General features: G+C 43.9%; 1 protein-coding gene across 4 annotated transcripts in view; it reads left to right on the top strand.

The window, feature by feature from the left end:
• The window catches only part of casc3 (casc3 exon junction complex subunit), a 29932-nt gene that overhangs the window by 4308 nt on the left and 2116 nt on the right, over positions 1–23508 (top strand). The window contains exons 2-12 of one of the 4 annotated variants that reach the window (XM_078224084.1): positions 435–462; positions 983–1035; positions 4192–4344; positions 5913–6064; positions 9424–9600; positions 11436–12136; positions 14500–14561; positions 16251–16440; positions 17229–17327; positions 17812–18017; positions 22134–22256. In XM_078224084.1, the coding sequence (XP_078080210.1) occupies positions 435–462; positions 983–1035; positions 4192–4344; positions 5913–6064; positions 9424–9600; positions 11436–12136; positions 14500–14561; positions 16251–16440; positions 17229–17327; positions 17812–18017; positions 22134–22256 (1944 nt within the window). Of the gene's footprint in view, positions 1–434; positions 463–982; positions 1036–4191; positions 4345–5912; positions 6065–9423; positions 9601–11435; positions 12137–14499; positions 14562–16250; positions 16441–17228; positions 17328–17811; positions 18018–22133; positions 22297–23508 lie in introns of all 4 variants that reach the window. The other 3 variants (XM_078224083.1, XM_078224086.1, XM_078224085.1) reach the window with 3 other exon arrangements.

Genomic DNA, 23508 nt, shown 5'->3' with positions numbered 1-23508 from the left:
GGGAGTCAGTTCTGTTGGTTTTGTTCTGTGGCAGACGTGTAACTTGTGTAGAATCACTTGCTGAACCTGTGAATTGCAGGGCTAGGCAGATCCTTTGGATAGATCCTGTGTTGACTTTGCAGAGAGTACAGGTTCGCTGCATCCGTTTCCATGCTATGGTGGGATGTTTTCTCATGTTTTGCTAGAGTTGCTGATTTGTAATGTTCTGTGCTAGTTAAGGATTCCAGCAGTTGAGGGGGAACCTGTGGGTTGGGGGTAAAACTACTTGTTAGTCTTTATTACTGGGTTATATATATGTGTGTAGGTTGGCAGTGGTGGAGGGCTGGTACCTAGTATCAACTATAGGTAATATTTATCGCAGGACCCATAAACATAAATTTAAAAATATAAATTACCGTAGGATGGATACTAATAAAAGTTTGTTTCTTTCACAGGAGAGTGAAGATGGCATAGGAGGTGATGGTAAGTACCACGGCTGCACACGAGCTTTATTGCTTTCTGCCAAAATTCATTACAGCACATTAGGGCATCATTTCAAGTGCCACCTTCTTGTCCTTCCCTATCTAATTTGGAAAGCAATTCTCCTAATTAAGTGAGACTCAGTTTACAAATTATTTACTTTTTTATGCAGGTGAAAGGCAAGTCTTTCTTTGCCTGACCTGTCCAAACACATCGACTGATGCTGGGGTGTGGTCCCACAGGCAGTGGCAGTGAATGTTAGCAAGTAGCTTTACCATTGGAGGGTCTTTGAAACCAACCTGATCCTGTCCTCACCTGACATTCACAGCACTTTGCAGCAGAAAACATTGTGTAATGATCAGCATTATCTGCTGCTTCCTCTTCCCCCAGCCCACAACCATTTTGTTGGCTTAAAATAAAAATACAATGATTAGTTCTGTGTTTATTTACTTGGTTCTGTTGTAATGTGTTGCAGTACTTTACTTTGATTACAAATTTGCTAATTTTTGTTCTTTAATTTCAGCTGTTGTACTTTCAGACTATGAAAGTACTGAAGAGAATGGTTCTCAGAAATCTGTAAGTCCAGCAATTGATAACTGCAAGGCCTGGAGCCATGTACTAGGAGGGATAGCATTGTATCATTCCTGTGCTGGTAGTGGGCAGGTGGTATACTGTGAATATTATACTTGTGCTGTCGATGGCAATGCAGAGTACTGTTGCTGTGGCGAAGGTACAGTGCTGTACCTTGTCATACCTGTGCTGGTAATGTGGATGTTACCATTCTAATTTTAATGGCAAGTACTGCCGGTTGCCAAATTTGCAGAGTTGTTTGTGATTTCCGTTATTTTTGTGTGTTGCCGTGAGTGACAAAAGTTAGCGTAAGTCCTGTGGTGCGTTTGCTCCTTGTGGTCTTCCACAAATTGGTTGCACTCTGCATGTGCACTCTTCTCTCCTGGCTCTGTGCTGCCGCTTCTGTTCCTGAGCCCTGCTTCTCACCTGAGCTTCTTTCTGTCTTTCTCTCCCTGGGTGAGAAATTGCCTCTTAGTTTGGTTTCCTCGAGTCTGCTTCCTTTCTCCCATTCCTGGGCAGCCTGTTTTTGTCTGATGTTTCCCAAGTGGCCTCTCGCTATTGTTTTGGCTTCTTTCGCATCGTTTTTGATGAGCTTGCCTGTCTCATCTCTTCAAGCTCATTTTGGCTTGCTTCCATGCAGCATCTTAGCTGCACTTGCCTCTGATCTTTTTCACAAGATCTATCTTGTTCTGCTCTTTGAATCTTATTTCGTTTGGCAATCGGAAGTATGGTCAGCCACTTGGATTTGAGTATTCCTTCCTGTGTGTATACACAAAAATAGCTCCATCCGTAGTTTTTGTACTATATTTTTTGTTTTTTTTTATCTCCGTGTATTGCGTAGTTTACAATTTTAGTGATATATAAATCAATGGAATATATGCACTCGAAACAATGATGTTAGTGTTAGAAATGGTGGCTTTGCATGAGTGGTGTTTGGAGGTGGTAGGGGAATTATCCTTTGATAGGATGGCTGGCAGATGCAATATGTAACAGCATAGTATTACCCGAGTTAATACGTGATGGAAAATTTCAAAACAGATAAGTTTTATGTCGTCTCAAATGTTGGTGGACGTCCATACTCCATGAACTTTAACTGTGCAAATGTAACTGAACATGTGTTCAGAGCCTGGTGGGGAGGAGGAAGGAAAAATGCTGACTTACTATTGAACAGAAGAACAATAAAAGCAGTGTACTGTATCTTAAATGAGGATTTTGTCAGTTGTACATACAGTGTGAATGTTTAGCTACTTTGTCTGCTGGCTTCCAATCAGAGCTAAATCTCTATTTTAAAAAAAAAAGCAAAACATTAAAACAAATCCTGGAATATTGTGAAATGACTGTTGCTCTTAGCATAGACATTCCTGTATTGCTGTTTGCTTGGTAAGATACTTGCTGATTCATGTCGGTGGCACGGTGATTAACACTGCTGCCTCACAGCGCCAGGGACCTGGGTTCAATTCCAGCCTTGGGGTAACTGTCTATGTGGAGTTTGCACGTTCTCCCCATATCTGCTTAGGTTTCCTCTGGGTGCTCCGGTTTCCTCCCACAGTCCAAAGATGTGCAGGTTAGGTTGATTGGCCATGCTACATTCCACCTTAGTGTCCCAAGGTGTGTGGGTCTGGTGAATTAGCAGCATAAATGTGGGGTTATGGGACAGGGCCTGGGTAAGATTCTCCGTCGGAGAGTCGGTGCAGACTTGATGGGTTGAATGGCCTCCTTTTGCACTCTAGGGATGCTATGTTGTCATACCACAGCTCACATTTTCTGGAGACAGAGAGGTTAGTCAGAAATCTTTCTTCTGTAATAGGATGGCCAGGCTCAGATGCAGCACTCCTCACTTTATGCTGACCGGTCACTGTTTTGGTTCACACATGAACAGTGACCACTGAAGCGAGGGGGTTGTCCAAAGGCTGCTGGCACTGATAGAAGCCAGTGCACTATTGTGCAAGTGAAATGTTCTTAGAAGGGAGTTACCCTGTAGTATCCTTGCACTGAGGCACTTGGAACGACAGTGTCCTTTAGGCATGAATATTTTTATAATTATGTAATTAATATATTAATGTATTTTCATAAGGATCCACATTAATTTGACTTGTGCAACTGGCAATTACCAGTATTCATTATTTTATTTAATGGGTTTACCTATTTTAATATTTTCACATGTAAGATGGAAAAGACTAACTGTAGAAACACAGCTGACCAAGCTTTCCTGCAGTCCTGCTAGGGCTATCCATTTTTTTCCCCAACATCAGTTTGACAAAGTAATTCCAGAACAGGTAGCCTGTCTGTCTATCTGTGTTTTAAGGCCGCACTGTTCTGTCAGAAGCACAGTGAATCCTCCAGCAGTATAAACGTTGCCATCAGCAGCCAGGTTGTAATCTTTTGTAAATGCTATCAAGCTGAGCAGGCCAGTGCAAGTGATGAGGCCGACAGTCTTTTTGCTCAGTAACTATTTAAAGCCCTATCGTCAAGGTACCAGGGAAGGCAAAGCAGCTAGAAACATTGGTTATGATTCATTATGAGTTGCTTAAAATGCAGATACACAGTTGTAGTTAATGTTTCAGTGATGTGGAATAAGAATGGTGTTTCTGCATAAGAGGTTTTGCTAACTACTGGTTTGTGAAATGGTCCTAAAATATCAAAACACAATTAGAAAGAGAGTTGTTACGATTTTTTGGTTGTGTGGGGGGGGGGGTGTTTGCTGGTGATGCAGAGCAAGGACGGCACGGTGGCACAGTGATTAGCGCTGCTGCCTCACAGCGCCAGGGACCCGGGTTCGATTCCCAGCTTGGGTCACTGTCTGTGTGGAGTTTGCACATTCGCCCCGTGTCTGCGTGGGTTTCCTCCAGACATGCTGGTTAGGTGCATTGACCCGGACAGGCGCCAGAGTGTGGCGACTAGGGGAATTTCACAGTAACTTCATTGTAATGCTAATGTAAGCCTTACTTGTGACTAATAAATAAACTTTATGATTCCTTTCAACTGAAGATAGATCTGTATTAGGATGGGTGTTAAATGTTTATGTAGGTGTTGGGGGGAGGCGGTGGGGGGGGGGTGTTTCTTAAGAAAAAAATTAATTTGCCACGGTCAGATAAAATGTTTGATTTGAATTAGTTGAGGCGTGTCCTTGGTTACCAATGCTTAACAAATCTTTGTCTGCAGGGGGATGAAGAGGAAGGCGAATATAGTGACGTGGAAGTTCCAAAGGAGGAAATAAAATCAGGCAATGCAGTGGACGAAGATGAAACGTCCAAAGAAGGAAAACCTGAAGAGAAAGGAGAGATTACTGGAGAAAGACAAAGTGGTGATGGGCAGGTAATAAAAACTGACACTCCTGATGTGGGCAGGGAGTGGGTTTGAATCTTGAATAAAACTATTGGAATAGTAATTTATTAGTGGTAACAATGTACGCAGGAAGAGTGGAGGTAGAATACAGGCATTCATCAACAACGGCACGGTGGTACAAAAGCTAGCACTGCTGCCTCACAGCGTCAGGGACCCAGGTTCGATTCCCGGTGTGGGTCACTGTCTGTTTGGAGTTTGCACGTTCTCCCCGTGTCTGTGTGGATTTCCTCCCATAGTCCAAAGATGTGCGGGTTAGGTGGATTGGCAATGCTAAATTGTCCCTTAGTGTCAGGGGGGCTGGCTAGGGTAGGTGCATGGGGTTATGGGGATAGGGCCTAGGTGGGATTGTGGTCAATGCAGACTTCTGCTCTATCGGATTCTATGATTCTATAATTGAAAGCTTGCATTTTTATAGCACTTCAGCCCTTTACTGGAAACATCTCACATCCAGGGTATTATTTTGCACTGTTACGCCATGTTATGAAGGCAAACGCAGACGTCATTTCACCAGTTAATCCATGTTTGGTGGCCTTACTTGAGGGAGCAATGTTGGCTGAGATTCTTGGAGAACGTCTTGCTCAATAGAGACATAGAATCTTTAACATCCACCAGAGCAGGCAGAAGGACCTCAGTTTTAAAGCTTCACCTCTGACAACACAGCACTGTACAGAATTGTTGGCCTAGATTGTGTGCTCGATTCTCGGAGTAAAGCTGCAAATTTTTTACTCTAAGTGCTGAAGACTGTCATCCCTTTACACGGTTAGAATTTCAAGGGCAGGAAGAAGAATAAAATGACATGTAAATTTTGTAGCAACATTGAAAAGAAATTAGAAATAAAATCATTTACTCCTTGATTGCGATCTTGAAGTAACTGCTAAATGTAAGAGTTGTATAGCCGGAAGCTCAATGTTAATTTGCCAGACTTGAGCAGCTACTCTGGAATGTTGGTTTAGGCGTAGAAATGCCCTCCGTGTGTAAAGTGTGCTCTCCAAAGGCTCAACTGAAACATTTGGTCCTGGAAGACCCATGCTACAATCCCATTCTGTCCTGAGCTAACTAATCACACATTGAGTGGTAAATTGAGCTCAGTGCCCCTTGAGTTAAGAGAAAATTTGTCAGGGCTCCTGCTTTCCACCTCTAGCTATTGACTGCTGGTGAAAGTGCATGTGTGAAAGAGCATCACACTATGGCAATATTAAGGCTGGACCATGATGCTTATGTTAGTGTAGCTGGCGGGGGGGGAAACGTTGTCAGACTTAACACCAAACTACGAACTTGTGTAAGCTGCCTGTGGGCCTATGATCTGCAGCAGGAAATAAATGGCTTCAGGAGAAAGGAATGCTATGAGATTTTTAAGATTTGGGGCTGATAACAGTCCGTACTCAAGAGTGACATCATTTGGCCAAGTTACAGAAACTGGTTGCGGCCGTATCCTTTTGAAAGTTAATATAGGTGAAAGCTGCTTAGTTCCTGCCTTGCAGATTGTTGCTTTTGTGTCAAGTCCTTTTACCTTTCCTCTTTTTTTTTTGCCCCTGCAGGAAAGTACAGAACCTGTTGAAAATAAACTGGGTAAAAAGAGCAGGCGACAACTGGACGATGACGAGGATCGGAAAAACCCTGCCTACATCCCACGGAAAGGACTCTTCTTTGAACATGATCTCCGAGGGCACACTGAACCCGAGGAAGTGAGGTTTGTAATGGGTCATACTCCTGTTTATTAGATTTTATTAGCTTTAAACTACTGGAAAAATTAGGAGTCTTAAATTATTGTTGTAATGTTCAGGTAACCAAATCACTTCGAGTGAGGGGGGCCATTCATGAGGAGAGTGCGTTACCCCCGGAACTAAAACTGTAAGACCGTCATGCCTCTTTTTGACTATGGCAAGTTTATAATTTAGCTATCTGACTTCCAGTATGTACGTACTAACCAGACATAGGATAAGCCCTTTCCCATAAAAGTTCTGATATGCAGGATAGCCAGTGGCCGCATGCACTTATACATTTTAAGGTTAACAAAGTACTTCCCAAGGTACTTCACACAGGGATAATTTGATAATCACTAAACAAAAGACGCAGACATTAGCAGTTTAGTCCAGAAGCTTAGTCAAAAGATGGGTTTTAAGGAGAGACTTGGAGGGGAGAGGTTGTGGTGGGGCAGGGACTGGGTAAGGTCAATTGGAAAATTCCAGAGCAATGAGGCCTAGTTAGCTGGGGACCTGCAGCCATGGTGGGCCAAAGTAATGGCATGGATACTTGAGGCCAGAGTCAGAGCAACCGAATGTTCTGGCAGCATGGGGCATGGTTGGAAGCTCATGAAGGAATTTATTAAACATAAGAATTTGAAATTGAGGGGTTAGTAGACCACAAGCTAGTGGAGGTCAGCATGAACAGTTGTACAAGTTGTGCAGCACTTGATTTGGGATCTGAATTGGATAGCAAAGTTTTAGAAGAGTTGAAGTGTAACAGAGCCTGGACTATGGGAGGCTGGCCAAAAGGGCATTAGAATGCTGGAGTTGGGTCCGGAGGTGACCAAGGCATGAATGAGACCCTCGGGAGCAGATGGATGGAGGTAGGTGATGTCTCAAAGCTGCGCGTAAAACATCTTCATGATGAAGGGGTTATGGGGTCATTAGAATTGAATTGAATAGCCATGATGTGGAGATGCTGGTGTTGGACTGGGGTGGGCACAGTAAGAAGTCTCACAACGCCAGGTTAAAGTCCAATAGGTTTATTTGGAATCACAAGCTTTCAGAGCGCTGCTCCTTCATTGAGTCACCAATGACTCACCTGATGAAGGAGCAGCGTCTGAAAGCTTGTGATTCCAAATAAACCTGTTGGATTTTAACCTGGTGTTGTGAGCCTCCTTACTGGAATTGAATAGGACAGTGAGGTTGCAAACAGCTTGGTTCAAACTGATGGTGCTTGGGGAAGGAACTGGAATCTGTGGCATAGATCAACAGCTTGTGATGGAGGCCATAGATGATGGGGTTGATTTTCTTCACAGGTTTTTGGGAGGAAATTGGCGACCATCCTACATTAGATGTCAAATGAGATCACAGGCCTCCGAGGGATTGCGTTGGATATCGTCAGGGAATGCATAGAAAAGCTAACCCCAAGCCGTTGCATGATGCCAGCGGGTAGAAAGAAATGAGAGAGGAGCCAAGAATAGATCCAAGGGGTAATGGGCAGGAAGAGAACCCATTGATGAAGATGCTCTGCTAGTTAAGAGTGAAAAAAAACAATGGCAATCCCATTGAAACGTAAATCGCGAGCTAGTTATCAGAGAAGCATGGTATGGTTGACCATGTCAATGGTTTCAGAGAGGTCAGGAACAGGGGAAATGCACCAATGTTACAGTCAGAAGATGTAATTTATGACTTATAGGGCCATTTCAGTTCTCGGGAATAATGGACATGCAAGAATATTTTGAAATCTGGTTGGCATATTTAGATGGCAACATTAGCAATCATCCAAGCCCTGTGATATTAATAAAAGAGAGATACATAGTATTTCACGACCACCAGATGTCTTCAAAGCACCTTGCAACCAATGAGCTACTTTGAAGTATGTGCACATGTTGTAGTGAGGAAACTCAGCAACCAACTTGAACCTGGGTTTGAAACCAGCAACAGTTTTAACAACAGGTTAAAGGACTTTAACCTGGTGTTGTTAAAACTGTTACTGTGTTTACCCCAGTCCAACGCTGGCATCTCCACATCTTGAAACCAGCACCATGAAATTCAGTGCTACCACTGAGACGCAAGTTTTGGTTTTAATTTTAAATTGCTTCCTTGTATCTATTCTTAGACATAGGATTCTCATGGGGCTTGACAGGGTAGATGCTGAGTGGTTGTTTCCCCTTGTGCAAGAGTCTAGCACTAGAGGGCTTAATCTCAGAGTAAGGGGTCGCCCATTTAAGACAAAGATGAGGATGAATTTCTTCTCTGGGGGCAGTGAATCTGTGGAATTCCTTATTGCAGAGGCTGGGTCACAGAGAATGTCCAAAGCTGAGAGAGACAGATTTTTAATCAGTAAGAGAATCGAGGGATAAGGTGAGATAGTGAAGTTGAGGATTATCATAACAGATCAGTTATGACCTGATTGAATAAGGAGCAGACTGGATATGTTGAATTGCCTACTTATGGGTCTTGTACCTGTTTGTATTTTGTGTTTGATCGGTAATCAGTAGAAATCAACTGTTCAAACACATTGCTATTAATATTTAATTATATTTACATTTAACATTTGCCAGAGTGGGTTCAATAAAACATCTTCTTGGCTTCTTACTTTGAACCTAACCAATGTCAAACAATGGATATTATTCAGGACAATTGATTTATCACTCATCTTAATTGCACAATTGAAGCATTTCACCAAATCAAGTTGTACACGGAAAGTGCAGGTATTTGCACCCATTTTATTTACTGTGACAGTGGCTCAATTTTAGTAAGAAAAGTGCGGAAACAAAATGGAGAACAAGGCAGGCTGGTGACAGTCTATCTTGCTGTCCAAAAATTTATTGTTCTCTCCTTCCCCCTCCCTCCCTCCCTCTCTCCCCTCCTCTCCCTCCCCCTCTCTCCTGCCCACTGCCATTCCAAAGATTTGAACGGTGTTCCTGTCACTAAAGACATTTAGTATTAAGCTTTTCCATATTTCTCATTGATACCTCAGTAAAGGTGATGCAAGGTCTGGTAGGTCAGTGCTTGTTTATATTCTAAGGCATTCCCAAGCTTAGGTTGTCTCCATATACATTGTGTAGTTGAAAACATTTGCATTTAATTTTGGCAGTGGTAGCCCAGTGAAAGTTTCCCGCACATTGAGTTTAATTAACTATTATTTGAGAGCCAGCAAACCCTGCCGTGGAATCAAGATTTAAGATTCAATCCTGTTGTATGTCCACCTTACATCACGATGTACAGAAGTTGTGTGGGTTGTTCTCTGTATGTATTCATGCTGGTCTGTTTCTTCTTCGATATTAACGGGTGTTGTTGTGGAAACCCTGATTTGTTTTGAAGTGGTCAATGTGAGGTTTTTTTTTCCTGTTTACAGACCCAAGGTTCGCCAGCGGAAGCTCTGGAAAGATGAAGGGCGATGGGTGCACGATAAGTTCCAAGAAGATGAGCAAGCACCTAAATCCCGAGATGAACTTATTTCCCTGTATGGTTATGACATCCGATCAGACAGAAATCCAGATGAAATAAGGCCGCGAAGGATAAGAAAGCCAAGGTTTGTGGCATTTTGGGAATCAGTGAGCTTTCAGTGCGTTGATGGAATCAATGTGCACCTTTAATCCCTCATTTCTTTTTCTCAAAGCACACTGATTTCAATTCATTTTTATGTATAAACATACTTTCTTCTCCCCTCAACCGCCATTCCCTTACTGCCTCCCCCGTAACCCCATCTATAGCCCCATGAGTAGACTGGGGCTATACTCATTAGAATTCAGAAGAATGAGGGGAGATCTTATAGAAACATATAAGATTCTGAAGGGAATTGATAAGATAGAAGCAGGGAAGTTGTTTCCACTGGCGGGTGAAACTAGAACCAGGGGGCATAGCCTCAAAATAAGGGGAAGCAGATTTAGGACTGAGTTGAGGAGGAACTTCTTCATACACAGGGTTGTGAATCTGTGGAATTCCCTGCCCAGTGAAGCAGTTGAGGCTACCTTATTGAATGTTTTTAAGGCAAGGATAGATACATTTTTGAATAATAAAGGAATCAAGGGTTATGGTGAGCGGGTGGGTAAGTGGAGCTGAGTCCATGAAAAGATCAGCCATGATCTTATTGAATGGCGGAGCAGGCTCGAGGGGCCAGGTGGCCCACTCCTGCTCCTAATTCTTATGTTGTTATAACCCTCTAGCCCACAACTATAGAAGGGACAGCTGGAGCTTTTACATCATTGTGAAGTTTGTGGGGGCTTGTAGCATTAAGGGGATGGCAACTAAGCTACTGTAATGCTGAGTGGGAGATCTCTAGTTTGGTCAGCTGAGAGGAACTGCTATGGCTGGGATGACTTTGGAAGTATCTGGGTACCAGTCTCTGATGGGATGAGCTATCTGGGCTTTGGTAGCACCAGAAAGGAGTACTGCACTTGGTCACCATTTGTTCCTGGGCTGTAAGGGCCAATTCCTCCAGCCTGGCAACATTGGGTGGTGCAATCCTGAATGCCTGAAAGCTGGTAATGCGGAGATGGGCGGGTCGCTGATTTCTGAGGTGACTGAGAAACCCCATCTGCCTTGGATGCAGAAACAGGCAAATGGTAGCGGAAGACAGAGATTAATTTTTGATTTAGAAGAATTTGAGAATAAAAATTACTTGGGACAACATATCTCCAAGACAGCAAAATCCTCAGTGAGGTGCCCAGAATTTCATTTGGGGATTTTAAAAAATCTCTAGTTTACGGGATGTGGGCATTGCCAGCTGGGACAGCGTTTATTGCTCAATCCTAACTGCCCTCCATTCAGAGGGCATTTGAGAGTCAATCACATTGCTGTGGATCTGGAGTCATATCTAGGCCAGACCGGGTAAGGACAGCAGATTTCCTTTCCCTCGAGGACATCAGTGAACCAGATGGGTTTTTATGACAATCGACAATGTCTTCATGGTCATCATCAGATTTTTAATTCCAAAATTTTATAGAATTCAAATTTCACCCTCTGCCATGGTGGGATTTGAACCCAGGTTCCCCAGATCTTGCCCTGGTGACAATACCACTGTGCCGCCACCTCCCCAGGACCTCAGAGTTCTCATCAGCAAGTAACTAACCTTAGCTTGCTGACCAAGAAAGGAGACTGAATAAGCAAATAGAGGCAGTCCTCAGTATGTCAAAGATGGTGTGAATGGAAGCAAGTATAACCATTGCATGCTGTGCATATCCAAGACTTCTGCATAGTCGAAGTAAACACTTGATGGTTTCTGTTAGTTCATCAGTGACCAGTGTAGATGGGAGAACAAGGCCTGCCTTCACTAGTTGGCTGCAATTGATAGTAACATACATAACTTAAATATGAGCTTATTGTCACCTTGAACCATGGATATAATTCTGTTTCTTTTTTTAAAAGGTTTAGAAGTCCTCAAAATCGAGACCCTGATTGGATGGATGAACCGCCACCAAGGCCTTACATGCGGAAACTTGGCAGTAGTGTTCCTTCTGCAAGAACTTTTAACCGAAGAATGGGAGGCCCTGAACGGAGATCCCCAGCAAAGAGCTACTCCAAAAATGCTGCTTATAATGAAGACCGTAATAATATGAAACCGGCTGAAGTAAACCATTCAAAAAGCTACCACTCTTCAGGAGAATTATCTACCGGTGAAAATAAAACGGATGTGAAGAGTGTTGAGCAGGGTCATCTGAGGGAGAGTGTGATTGTGACAGACAACATGCCGTCAGTGAAGAACAATGGTGTGGCAAGAGAGGATGCCCCCTTACAAAGTCAGTCCCTCCCTGCTGAGGCTGTGGTGCAGGAAAAGATGATCGAAAAGAAATCCTATTCTCGCATCCGTAGGACCAGGAACAAGGTCCCTGAGGTCGGAAAGCCGCTGGCAGTGGAGGACGTTTCCCTGCCAAGTTTGGTGGCTCCGACTCAACCGATCCCTGTTCAGTCTGCCCCTCCTCCAGTACCAAAGGCAGGCTCCTGGGAGACTCCACCCGGAGACCCCGCTCTGACTGGCTTAGAGCATGAGATGACCCAGATTAATTTATCAGGGAAAAACTGGGCGCCAAGTAGTCAACCGCAGTATGTACAACCACGAGAACTCCGCGGTAAGTCCTGCTTGATTTTCCGCTTGACCTATTTGAAGTGGCTTCCGCCTGTATCATAACATTCCAATTGTGAGTGTTCTTCATTTGGGAGAGGGATTAGCGTTTTTTAAAAACTATTTCGTGTTGAGGAGAGCTGATTTTTTTTCTTGAAAATGGGAAAATTCTGGATGTCCCCTATCGTGATGTGATGGGCCAGGTTATGGTTTGACTTTTATCTCCAGGTCCTATCGCCTCGCTCCTCTGACATGTTTTCCTCTTCTGAGTGTTTCACCTTTTGCTCGTTCCAACCCCCCTCTTCAAAGTCCTTATCATGCACTGTCCTAAACACACCCCTAGGGCAGCCTGAGGTGTTTCACAGCCTTTAAAGTGCTCCCACTGTTACAATATAGGAGCCACAGAAGCTAATTTGCACACAGCAAAGCAATATGATGATAACTGTTAACATTAACAACTGGCGATCCAATACTCATCAACAGAGAAGCAATCTGCTGTTCCATGTTGAGGAATAGTATACATTAATGGCTGTAAAGGCTGTATATAGCATAGGATGAGAGCAATATGACTCAACATTTCATGATCATAGACTGGTCTTGTTGCTAAGGTATAAAGATAAAAGCCACCTGTATTAATCTGGCACCTACCTTGGTTAGCATGGCGGAATGTTTTCTTAGTGTATTTAAGAATAGGTACTTAAAGACAATATTTTAAATAAATAAGTATAAATCTCCCTTAGTTCCTACAGGTAATCTGACTTATTGGGGATTTTCACAGTAACTTCATTGCAGTGTTAATGTAAGCCTACTTGTGACACTAACAATTAAACTTAAACTTTATAAACTTTCATCTTTATTGAATGTAATCTGCAGCAGCAGCCGTGATATAATGATCGAGTCATACAGTATCAAAGAGGCCCTTCGGCCCATCGTGGCAAAACTACACTAAATCTACATTAATCCCACTTTCCAACACTTGGCCCATGGCCTTGAATGTTATGACATTTCAAGTGCCAAATACTTTTGAAAGGTTGTGAGGTTTTCCTGCCTCTGCTCCCTTCCCAGGCAGTGCATTCCAGGCTCCCACCACCCTCTGTGTGAAAAATCTTTTCCTCAAATCTCCTATAAACTTCTTGCCCCTCATCTTAAAATTATGCCCCCTCGTTATTGACCCTTCAATTAAGGGGAACAGCTGCTTCCTATCCACCCTGACCATACCTCTCATGACCTTATCCACCTCAATCAGATCCCCCCTCAGCCTTATCTGTTCTAAAGAAAACAACCTGAGCCTATCCAGTCTCTCTTCGTAGCTCAAATGCTCCATCCCAGGCAACATCGTGATCAATCTCCTCTGCATCCTCTCCAGTACAATCACATCGCATAGTGAGGCGATTGGAACGGCACACCGTACTCCAGCTGTGGCCTAACCAAAAGCTTTGTACAGCTCCAACATAACATCCCTGCTCTTCTAATCTGTGCCACAACTGATAAAGAATAGGTGTCCTGTATGCCGCCGCCTTAACTACCCTATTGACTTGTCCTGTCAACTTCAGGGATCTGTGGACAAGCAACCCTAGATCGCTCCGTTCCTCTGAGCTTCCTCGTGTCCAGCCATTCATTTTTATTCTTCATAGAAACCCTACCGTGCAGAAGGAGGCCATTCAGCCCATCAAGTCTGCACCGACAACAATCCCATCCAGGCCCTATCCGCATCACCCCCACATACTTACCCTGCTAATCCCTCTAACCTATGCATCCCGTGACACTGAGGGGCAATTTAGCATGACCAGTCAGCCTATCCCGCACATCTCTGGACTGTGGGAGGAAAGCGGAGCACCCGGAGGAAACCCACGCTGACACGTGGAGAACGTGCAAACTCCACACAGACAATGACCCAAGTCGGGAATTGAACCCAGGTCTCTGGCGCTGTGAGGCAGCAGTGTTAACCACTCTGCTGCCCCTTATGTTGGAAAAATGCTAACTGCACTAAATAGTGTGGGATGCAGTGCAGGAAGCAATTCAAAACCGTGCTATCAACAACAGAAAATGTGTAATTTTACCAAAATTGGGTCGGTGCAACAAGAATTCAAAATGTATTGAAAATGATCAGAGGGAGAGAAATGCCAATTGATTGCTGTCTGGGTGATGATGAGGGCTACATGGAAACAGAAATCAATCAGGAATGGAACCAGTGAGCTCTTGAATTATTAGTTCCAAGTTTTGTTCTTGTCTAGAATATTGATGGTGACACTTCTTTCTTTAAATGCTATTTATTAAAGTAAAATTATACTACTGAAAATATTACTAATTGATAAGTTAGTCATTCAGCACTGTATAGGAGGTAGGAATTGACCGCTGTGTTTCTTCCAGGAATTCCTAATTCGTTACACATTGGTGCTGCTCCTGCCCAGTATAACCGGGTGGAAGAAATGGTAAGCTGAACTGAGTTTGCCTTCAATTAGTCTAGATTTTAGACTATAATAATTCAGTTGTGCCATGATGGTTGAATGCCTATGTATAAAATCATTGTAACTGTTAGTATGTGACCTGTATTATTTTTCAAACATATTTTTCCTGGAAGCCATTTGCTCAAGTATTTATTTTAAACTCCAGACTGACAGAGTCAGACATTCCAGATTTATGAGCAGCGATTGTTGTGAGTAAATGGCGGATGCAATCTTTAGAAGCATTCTAAAGGAGTCAAAATGGTAGAGCTCCTTCCCTAACAACACAGTAGGTGTACCTGTGGGAGATGGTGGTGTAGTGATAATCCCACTGGACAGGGAAGCTGGCCCAGGCAAATGCTCTGGGGAGGTGGTTCAAATCCCACCATGGTAACCGGTGGAATTTAAATCTGGAATCAAGGTGACTGTGACTATCATCCATTGTTATAAAAGCCCCTCTGGTTCTCCAGTGCCCGTTAGGGAAAGAAATCTGCTGTCCTTAGCTGACCTGGCTTGCATGTGACTCCAGCTCCACCGCAGTGTGTTGACTCTGACGTGCCCCCTGAAATGGCCAAGCAAGCCACTCTGTTCAAGGGCAGTTAGAGATGGTGGCCTTGCCCGCAACGCCCACATCCCACATGGGGTGGCACGGTAGCACAGTGGTTAGCACTGCTGCTTCACAGCTCCAGGGACCTGGGTTCGATTCCCGGCTCGGGTCACTGTCTGTGTGGAGTTTGCACATTCTCCTCGTGTCTGCGTGGGTTTCCTCCGGGTGCTCCGGTTTCCTCCCGCAGTCCAAAGATGTGCGGGTTAGGTTGATTGGCTATGCTAAAATTGCCCCTTAGTGTCCTGAGATGCGTAGGCTAGGGGGATTAGTGGGTAAAATATGTAGGGATATAGGGGTAGGGCCTGGGTGGGATTGTGGTCGGTGCAGACTCGATGGGCCGAATGGCCTCTCTGTACTGTAGGGTTTCTATGATGATTTCTATGATCCCGTGACAGAATTTTTAAAAACCTACCCCGGAGGGACTGCAGCGGTTCGAGAAGGCAGATCACCACCACCTTGAGGGCAATTGGGAAAGGGCAGCAAATGCTGACCTAGCCAGCGATGCCCACTTCCCATGAACGAGTAAGCAAAACATTCTAGGTAAAAGCAAAAACACTGCGGATGCTGGAATCTGAAACAAAAACAGAAAATGCTGGAGAAACTCAGCTGGTCTGACGGCAGCTGTGGAGAGAGAATATGCTAGCTCTATTCTCTCTCCACAGCTGCTATCAGACCTGCTGAGTTTCTCCCACCATTTTCTGAGAAAACCATTCTACATGTGGCAATTTAATAAAATATAGACTTAATTAACCTAGGTCCTATGGCTTGAGAGCTGCTTGTTAATGTGTGATTGTTAGAAACATTAGTGCTTTGGAAATGTCTCAAAGCACTTGAGCAACTTATGTCTTGTTAGCAGCTAAACAAGCAAGCTAATATTTGTAATGAGTGAACAGTGTTTCTAGGATGACAGTACCGAGGAAAGGGTGAAACAGACTGTTACAGGTGGAAAAAGTGAGGGGGTGGCACCATGATTTGTTGTTTGGTGGAGGATGGAAGCGCATTTTATCCCTGTGGAATTGTTGATTTTCCTGTGAGGAGTGTTTGAATTAAAATGGTTGGATGTGTTACAGGGTAGCCAAGGAAGACGGGCAAAGCGTTACTCATCTCAACGGCAGCGGCCAGTCCCCGAAGCGCCACCTCCTCCTCCTCCTCCTCCTGCTCCACCTGCACCCGCGCCTGCACCAGCCCTGGGACCGGCACCAGCTCCAGCCCCTGCACCTATGCACATCGGCCTCATGGAAGGACACTATTACGATCCACGTAAAGGGATTTGTTTCTGATTTTGTTGCGTGACCTGGTCTTCAAATAGCAAACTCAGTTTAATATTAGCTTAGAATGTTGGGGGTCACAAAATACCTGCTGAGATTGTTCTCGTAAGATTTCGTCTGAATTTCATAATTTGACACACAGCATGGGAGCAATCAAAAACCGGCGCTTAGATCCTCAAAACTTAATGGAAATAAGGTTTACTGTTAGTCCTAGAATATTTTGCTAACGAATTGAAAAAAAACTGTCTTTTGAAAAAAGATTCCATGTCTGTTTCGCAATGATTCACAACTGTGAGTGACTGGAGTCACTCACGGCTGGAGTCGCCCGCGGCTGGGGGCGGCTGGAGTCGCTCGCGGCTGGGGGCGGCTGGAGTCGCTCGCGGCTGGAGTCGCTCGCGGCTGGGGGCGGCTGGAGTCGCGGGCGGCTGGAGTCACCATATATTCATGCTCACCACGTGTTATATTCTATGTACATCAAATAGGAGAGGAACTGAAGGGCAGTCGGTATAAACGGAACCATTTGTAGAGTTTTCTTGGGAGCTACTTATTGGACTTGCGAATAAGTTGAAGATAGTTATTTTGTTCGCAATCATCGTTTAAGTAGTGGTGAACATGAAAAGCAGATTCTGAAGGATTGATATATTAAGTTGATGCAATATCTTTGGAAAAATTAACTGTACAGAAGCTTATTGTGAATGAGTATAGCTAAGCAGTTTCTCAATGCTCTGCTGCCGATGCTGTGACCTGTCAGGATAATTTAACTGTGGATTCTGTTTACAGTACAATTTCAAGGACCAATATATACCCACAATGAAAGTCCAACTCCTCTACCACCCCAAGGCATGATTGTCCAGCCAGATATGCACCTTCCTCACCCAGGTATTTTACTCTTTTGAAACATGAATAAAAGAATGACTAGCATTCAGATGTTCTTGGTAGGGAAAGAGGGAAGAATCTTAATTGACGATCCGTAAAGATAGACTATTTCGTCGGAATTTCATAATTTGACACACAGTAGCATGGGAGCAATCAAAAACCGGCGCTTAGATCCTCAAAACTTAATGGAAATAAGGTTTACTGTTAGTCCTAGAATATTTTGCTAACGAATTGAAAAAAAACTACTTAGAGTGTCTCACCATCATCAGTTGAACTTTTTCTTCATTGAACAATTTTTAAAAATCCTTTTTTTGTTCTTTGTATCTATAAATTTTTGTTGCACCTTGTGTTTTTTTAAAAACCTCTGTTTTTACAGCACCCCATCCCACAGCTTTTTTTCTTGTAACCATGTTTGTGGATCATCCCTTGGTGTCTTTGTGAATTATCTTCAGCTTATCCCTCTGGCTAACAGCCAATGATTTATCAGTTCCAGGTTTTAATCACCATCAGTCGCCTGGCCACCTGACCAACCCTGGTCTCTACGCTCCACAAGTCCAAATGCCAGCCGGACAACCGCCTCCACCTCAGGTGCTGCCCCCTCCCTTCTTCACACCCGGAATGATGAACTACGGAAACCCCAGTTATCCGTACACAACTGGGGGCCTGCCACCTCACATTTATCCAACCACTCAGGTGAGGATGCCTGCGGGGAAAAGGTCGGTACGTAGGAGTTTATAGATCAGAGCATATGATCCTTCGATTTATCGATGTGGAAAGTTTTGCCATGGGGACAAAAATCTGAGTAGACATTTGGGACAAAAGCAACTTTAAAAAAACAAAAATGTTTGCTGCTTTTATTTTAAGCGTTGACTGCAATTTCAGAATTTTCAAGGGGGCGGAGAGCAAATCAGACCGGATCACAAGCGAATAGCGTAGTTACCACTATTCTTTAGTGGTTGCATATCATGGATGTAATCCATTTTGTGGCGTCCTGTGGTACAGGTTAAGATCCTATGCAAATGTTTTGTCTTTTAAACTGTTATAGGTAGGTCTTATGAGGAAAGGTAGAGGGAGCTAGGGCTGTTCTCTCTGGAGCGGAGGAGGCTGAGGGGAGACTTAATAGAGGTTTATAAAATGATGAAGGGGATAGATAGAGTGAACGTTCAAAGACTATTTCCTCGGGTGGATGGAGCTATTACAAGGGGGCATAACTATAGGGTTCGTGGTGGGAGATATAGGAAGCATATCAGAGGTAGGTTCTTTACACAGAGAGTGGTTGGGGTGTGGAATGGACTGCCTGCAGTGATAGTGGAGTCAGACACTTTAGGAACATTTAAGCGGTTATTGGATAGGCACATGGAGCGCACCAGGATGATAGGGAGTGGGATAGCTTGATCTTGGTTTCAGATAAAGCTCGGCACAACATCGTGGGCTGAAGGGCCTGTTCTGTGCTGTACTGTTCTATGTTTCTGTTCTATAATTCCTCAAAATGCATTTACGCTCCCTCATGGGAAATTGGGTTGCGGCATAAGTCAGAGGAGATGCAATGGCAGATGTTGAAGGAGATCTTTCGTAACGCTGAGCAAAGATACATTCCAGTGAGAAAGAAAGACTCCAGGGGAAAGACGAACCATCCGTGGCTAACTAAGGAAGTTAAAAATGATGTCAAATAAAAAGAAAAGACATTCCATTCTGCAAAGATTAGTGGCAGGTTAGAGGATGGGACAGAGTATAAAAAACAGCAAAGAATGACTTAAAAATGAGGGAGTGAGTACGAGGGAAAGCTAGTTAGAAATATAAAAACAGAAAGAGTTTCTACTGGTATTTAAAAAGGAAAGGAATATGTAAAGTGAATGTTGATCCTCTACAGAGTCAGCCTGGGGAATTAATAATGGAATATAAGGAAGTGGCAGATAAATCAAGCAGATATTTTGCATCTGTCTGCGCTGTCAAGGATACAAATAATATCCCAGAAATAAGTATATATCAAGAGGTGAAAGGGAAGGTGGAATTTAAAACAATTACAGGGAAAGGGCACTGAGAAAATTATTGTGCAGCAAGTGGAATATTCTTGTGGGTGGCACAGTGGCTAGCGTTGCTGCATCACAGCTCCAGGGTTCAATTCCAGCCTCGGGTCTGTGTGAAATTTGCACATTCTTCCTGTGTCTGCACAAGGTTGCTCCGGGTGCTCTGGTTTCCTCCCGTAGTCCAAAGATGTGCGCTTCAGGTCGATTGGCCGTGCTAAATTGACCCTGAGCGTCAGGGGGATTAGCAGAGTAAATACATGGGGTTACGGGGATAAGGCCTGTGTGGGATAGTAGTTGGTGATGGCTTGATGGGCCGAATGGCCTCCTCCTGTACTGCAGAGATTCTATGGCTCGACAAGAACTAAAGGCTGACAAGTCCCCTAGGGTCTTGCAAAAGTAGCTGCGGAGGTAATAGATGCACTAGTTTTAATTTTCCAAAATTCCCTAGATTCTGGAAAGGTCTTATCAGATTGGAAAATAGCAAATGTCGGTCCTCTCTATTCAAGGTGGGAGGGAGACAGAAAGCAGAAAACTACAGACCAGCTTAACATGTCAATCAATATTAATGACTTGGATGATGGGACTGAATATGTGGTGACTAAATTTGCTGATGACACAACGATAGGGATCATAGAATCCGTACAGTGCAAAAGGAGGCCATTCGGCCCATCGAGTCTGCACCAACAATCCCACCCAGGCCCTATCCCCGTAACCCCGCTAATCCCTCTAACTTATGCATCCCGGGACACTTAAGAGGCAACTTAGCGTGGCCAATCGACCTAACCCACACATCTTTGTATTGTGGGAGGAAACCGGAGCACCCGGAGGAAACCCACGCAGACACGGGGAGAATGTGCAAACTCCACACAGACAGTGACCCAAAGCCGGGAATCGAACAGGATCCCTGGAGCTGAGAGGCAGCAGTGCTAACCACTGTGCCACCGTGCTGCCCAATAGGGAGGGCGGGGGGAGATATAGATGGGGTTAAGCATGTGGGCAAATGGTGGTATGATATGAGAAAATGTGAACTTGTCCACTTCGGCAGGAAGAATTTAAAAAAAAGCATAATGTAAATGGTGAGAGATTGCAGAACTCTGAGGTACAGAGGGTGCCCTGGTCCATGCATCACAAAGTTAGTAGCAGGTGCAGCAAGTGATTCAGAAGGGAAATTGAATGTTCTTGTTTATTGCAAAGGGGAATGGAATATGAAAGTTAGGGATGTTTTGCTGCAGCTGTATTGGGTATCTGAGACCACATTTAGAGTGCCACAGATAGTTTTATAGAAGCAGGAGTAGGCCATTCGGCCCTTCGAGCCTGCTCCGCCATTCATTTTGATCGTGATCCACTCACCCCCCCCCCACAGATCCCTTGATCCCTTGATCCCTTTAGCCCCCAGAGCTATATCTAATTTCTTCTTCAAATCAGACAGTTTTGGCCTCGACTACATTCTATGGTAGTGAATTCCACAGATTCACCACTCTCTGGGTGAAGAAATTTCTCCTCACCTCAGTTCAAAAAGGTTTATCACTTATCCTCAAACTATGACCCCTAGTTCTGGACTCCCCCCACCATTGGGAACACTCTTTCTGGACCTACTCTGTCTAACCCTTTTGAGATCTCCTCTCTTCTAAACTCCAGCGAATATAATCCTAACCGACTTAGTCTCTCCTCATATAACAGACCTGCCATCCCAGGAATCAGCCTAGCAAACCTTCGCTGTACTCCCTCTATAGCAAGGACATCCATCCTCAGATAAGGACACCAAAACTGTGCACAATATTCCAGGTGTGGCCTCACCAACGCCCTATACAATTGCAGCAAAACATTCCTATCCCTGTACTCAAATCCTCTCGCTATGAAGGCCAACATACCATTTGCCGCCTTTACTGCCTGTTGTACCTGCGCGTTTACTTTCAGTGACTAATGCAGAAGAACATCTTTGGTCTCCTTATTTACGAAGGAATATAATTGTATTAGAAGCAGTTCAGAGAAGGTTCACGACTGATCCCTGGAATGAGGAAGTTAGCTTATGGGAAAAGGTTGGGCAGGTTCAACCTGTATCCATCAGAGCTTAGTAGAATGAGGTACAGTCTTGTTGAAACATAAGATCCTGAGGGGACTTGACAAGGTTGATGCTGAAAGGATATTTCCTTTTGTGGAAAGACTAGAACTTGGGAGCACATTTTAAAAATGAGGGGTCTCCCATTTAGGACAGTGATCAGGAGAATTGTTTGAGATTAGACTTTTTTTTTCTCTGAGGGTTGAGAGTCTGGAACTCTCTTTCCCAGAGAGCAGTGGAGACAGGGTCATTAAATACTTCTAAGGCTGAGTTAGATCCTTAATGGATATGGGGGTAGGAAGGAAAATGGAGTTCAGTCTCTAACCAGAGTAGCTGTGATTTTATTGAATGGCAGAACAGGCTCAAGAGGCTGAGGGCCTACTCCAAATTTGTAGATGCAACAATGGTTAAAAATAGGTCACCAAAGCTTTCTTGTCTTCTGTACACGCTTCCTGCTTGTGCAAAAGTAGCATAGTTCACAATTCATTACACTGACCTAAGTTGCCTTTGTGTTTATTTGCTCTCTGCATTAAATTAGTGTTAATTTTGAAGCTTTTATTGTACCTTACGAGCTATTATGATGCATTAAATCACCCACCACAAAAAGTGATAAGTCTACTGAGGAAAGCACCGCAGAAAAATATTTCATGTTTGTTGCGCATCCTAATTGTCATTGGAAATAAGGAATTTCGGAAGTATTAACCATGTGTTATGTGTGGTCAGGCCCAGTCTCAGGTCTTTGGTGGAGTCACGTACTACAACACTGTACAGCAGCAGGCACTGCCTAAACCATCACCTCCACGGAGACAATCGCAGCCTGTTACTGTTAAACCACCGCCACCTGAGGTACTTGATACATCCGTCATCTGGTTTCCATGCAGCTTAGGTACAACACCATCTGAAGCTGCAAAATACCATGTTGATGTAAAGATAACTTGTATAAATCCTTGTATCACCAATCTCTACTAATATCTAATGTTAATCTCTCTCTCTCTCTCGCTAAAAATATTTCCTTTTAAATTCCCTTCTTCAATCGATTCCCCCCACTCTTGCCAAGGATTCACTCTTTCACTTCTCATCCTGTTCCCTCTGCTGTGTTCTCCAAGCTACCAGTACTGTTCATGTATTAGGTGGTTAGCCTTTTCTTTCACTGTCCCTTTCCCTCCGTCTCTTTCTCCAAACTTCTCTTCCATCGCTCTCTCTCTTTCACTTAATTTATAAATCTCTGATTTATAATGTGTGCAAATGATTTTGTGTTTTTGTTAAAGGATTTATGTATAAGAGTTGAGTTCTGAATGGGAGTATCTTTTAAAGAAATCTGCATCAAAGGCTTCTGTATGACTCAGTGTATCAATGCACCATTTGATCTGAGGTCTATAGTCCAGGAAGTTCTCCCGTTTTCCTTCAGTACCAGCCAGTGAGGACATTCTGACCATCCTTTGTTTGGATTGAAAAGTGGGAAATTTAGCCAGGTTACCCATGTGGACTTCAAGCATCAAGTTTTTCTCTGATGCCCTCACAGTGACTAACTTGCTCTCCTCCATCCGTCACTGTTCCTTTCATGTGACAAAGAGTCTGGTTAACACTTGCTATGACTCCTGATAACTTGGGTGGAAAATTGGACATCAAACACACGTCACAGAAGCTATCCCAAATGTGTTGATAGATGTTGGAAAATAGCCCCACAGCCTTCTTAAATAGCTCACCAAAGTAGCTTTTGACAGGCAGATTCACTGTAGAGGACTGTAAAGCAACTGAGTTTACATATTGGGATGGCAGAGTGGTTAGCATTACTGTCTCAGAGCCAGGGACCCGAGTTGATTCCACTTCGATTGTGGAGTTTGCACGTTCTCCCTGTGGGTTCCCTCCGAGTGCTCCGGTTTCCTCCCACAGTCCAAATACGTGCAGATTAGGCGGAACGGCCATGCTAAATTGCCCCTTGATGTCCCAAGATGAGTAAGTTAGGGAGATTAGCAGGGTTAATATGTGGGGTTACAGGGATCTGGCCTGTGTAAGATTCTCCATCAGAGAGTTGGAGATTCTGTTCTATGATAATGACCTGAGATGCACATGTTTCCAGGAATGATCACTGGACAGT

Source organism: Mustelus asterias, chromosome 11, assembly GCF_964213995.1.
Source record: "Mustelus asterias chromosome 11, sMusAst1.hap1.1, whole genome shotgun sequence".
NCBI lineage: Eukaryota > Metazoa > Chordata > Chondrichthyes > Carcharhiniformes > Triakidae > Mustelus > Mustelus asterias.
The sequence above is the reverse complement of the archived record's forward strand: the minus strand, read 5'-3'. Positions and strand labels throughout refer to the sequence as shown.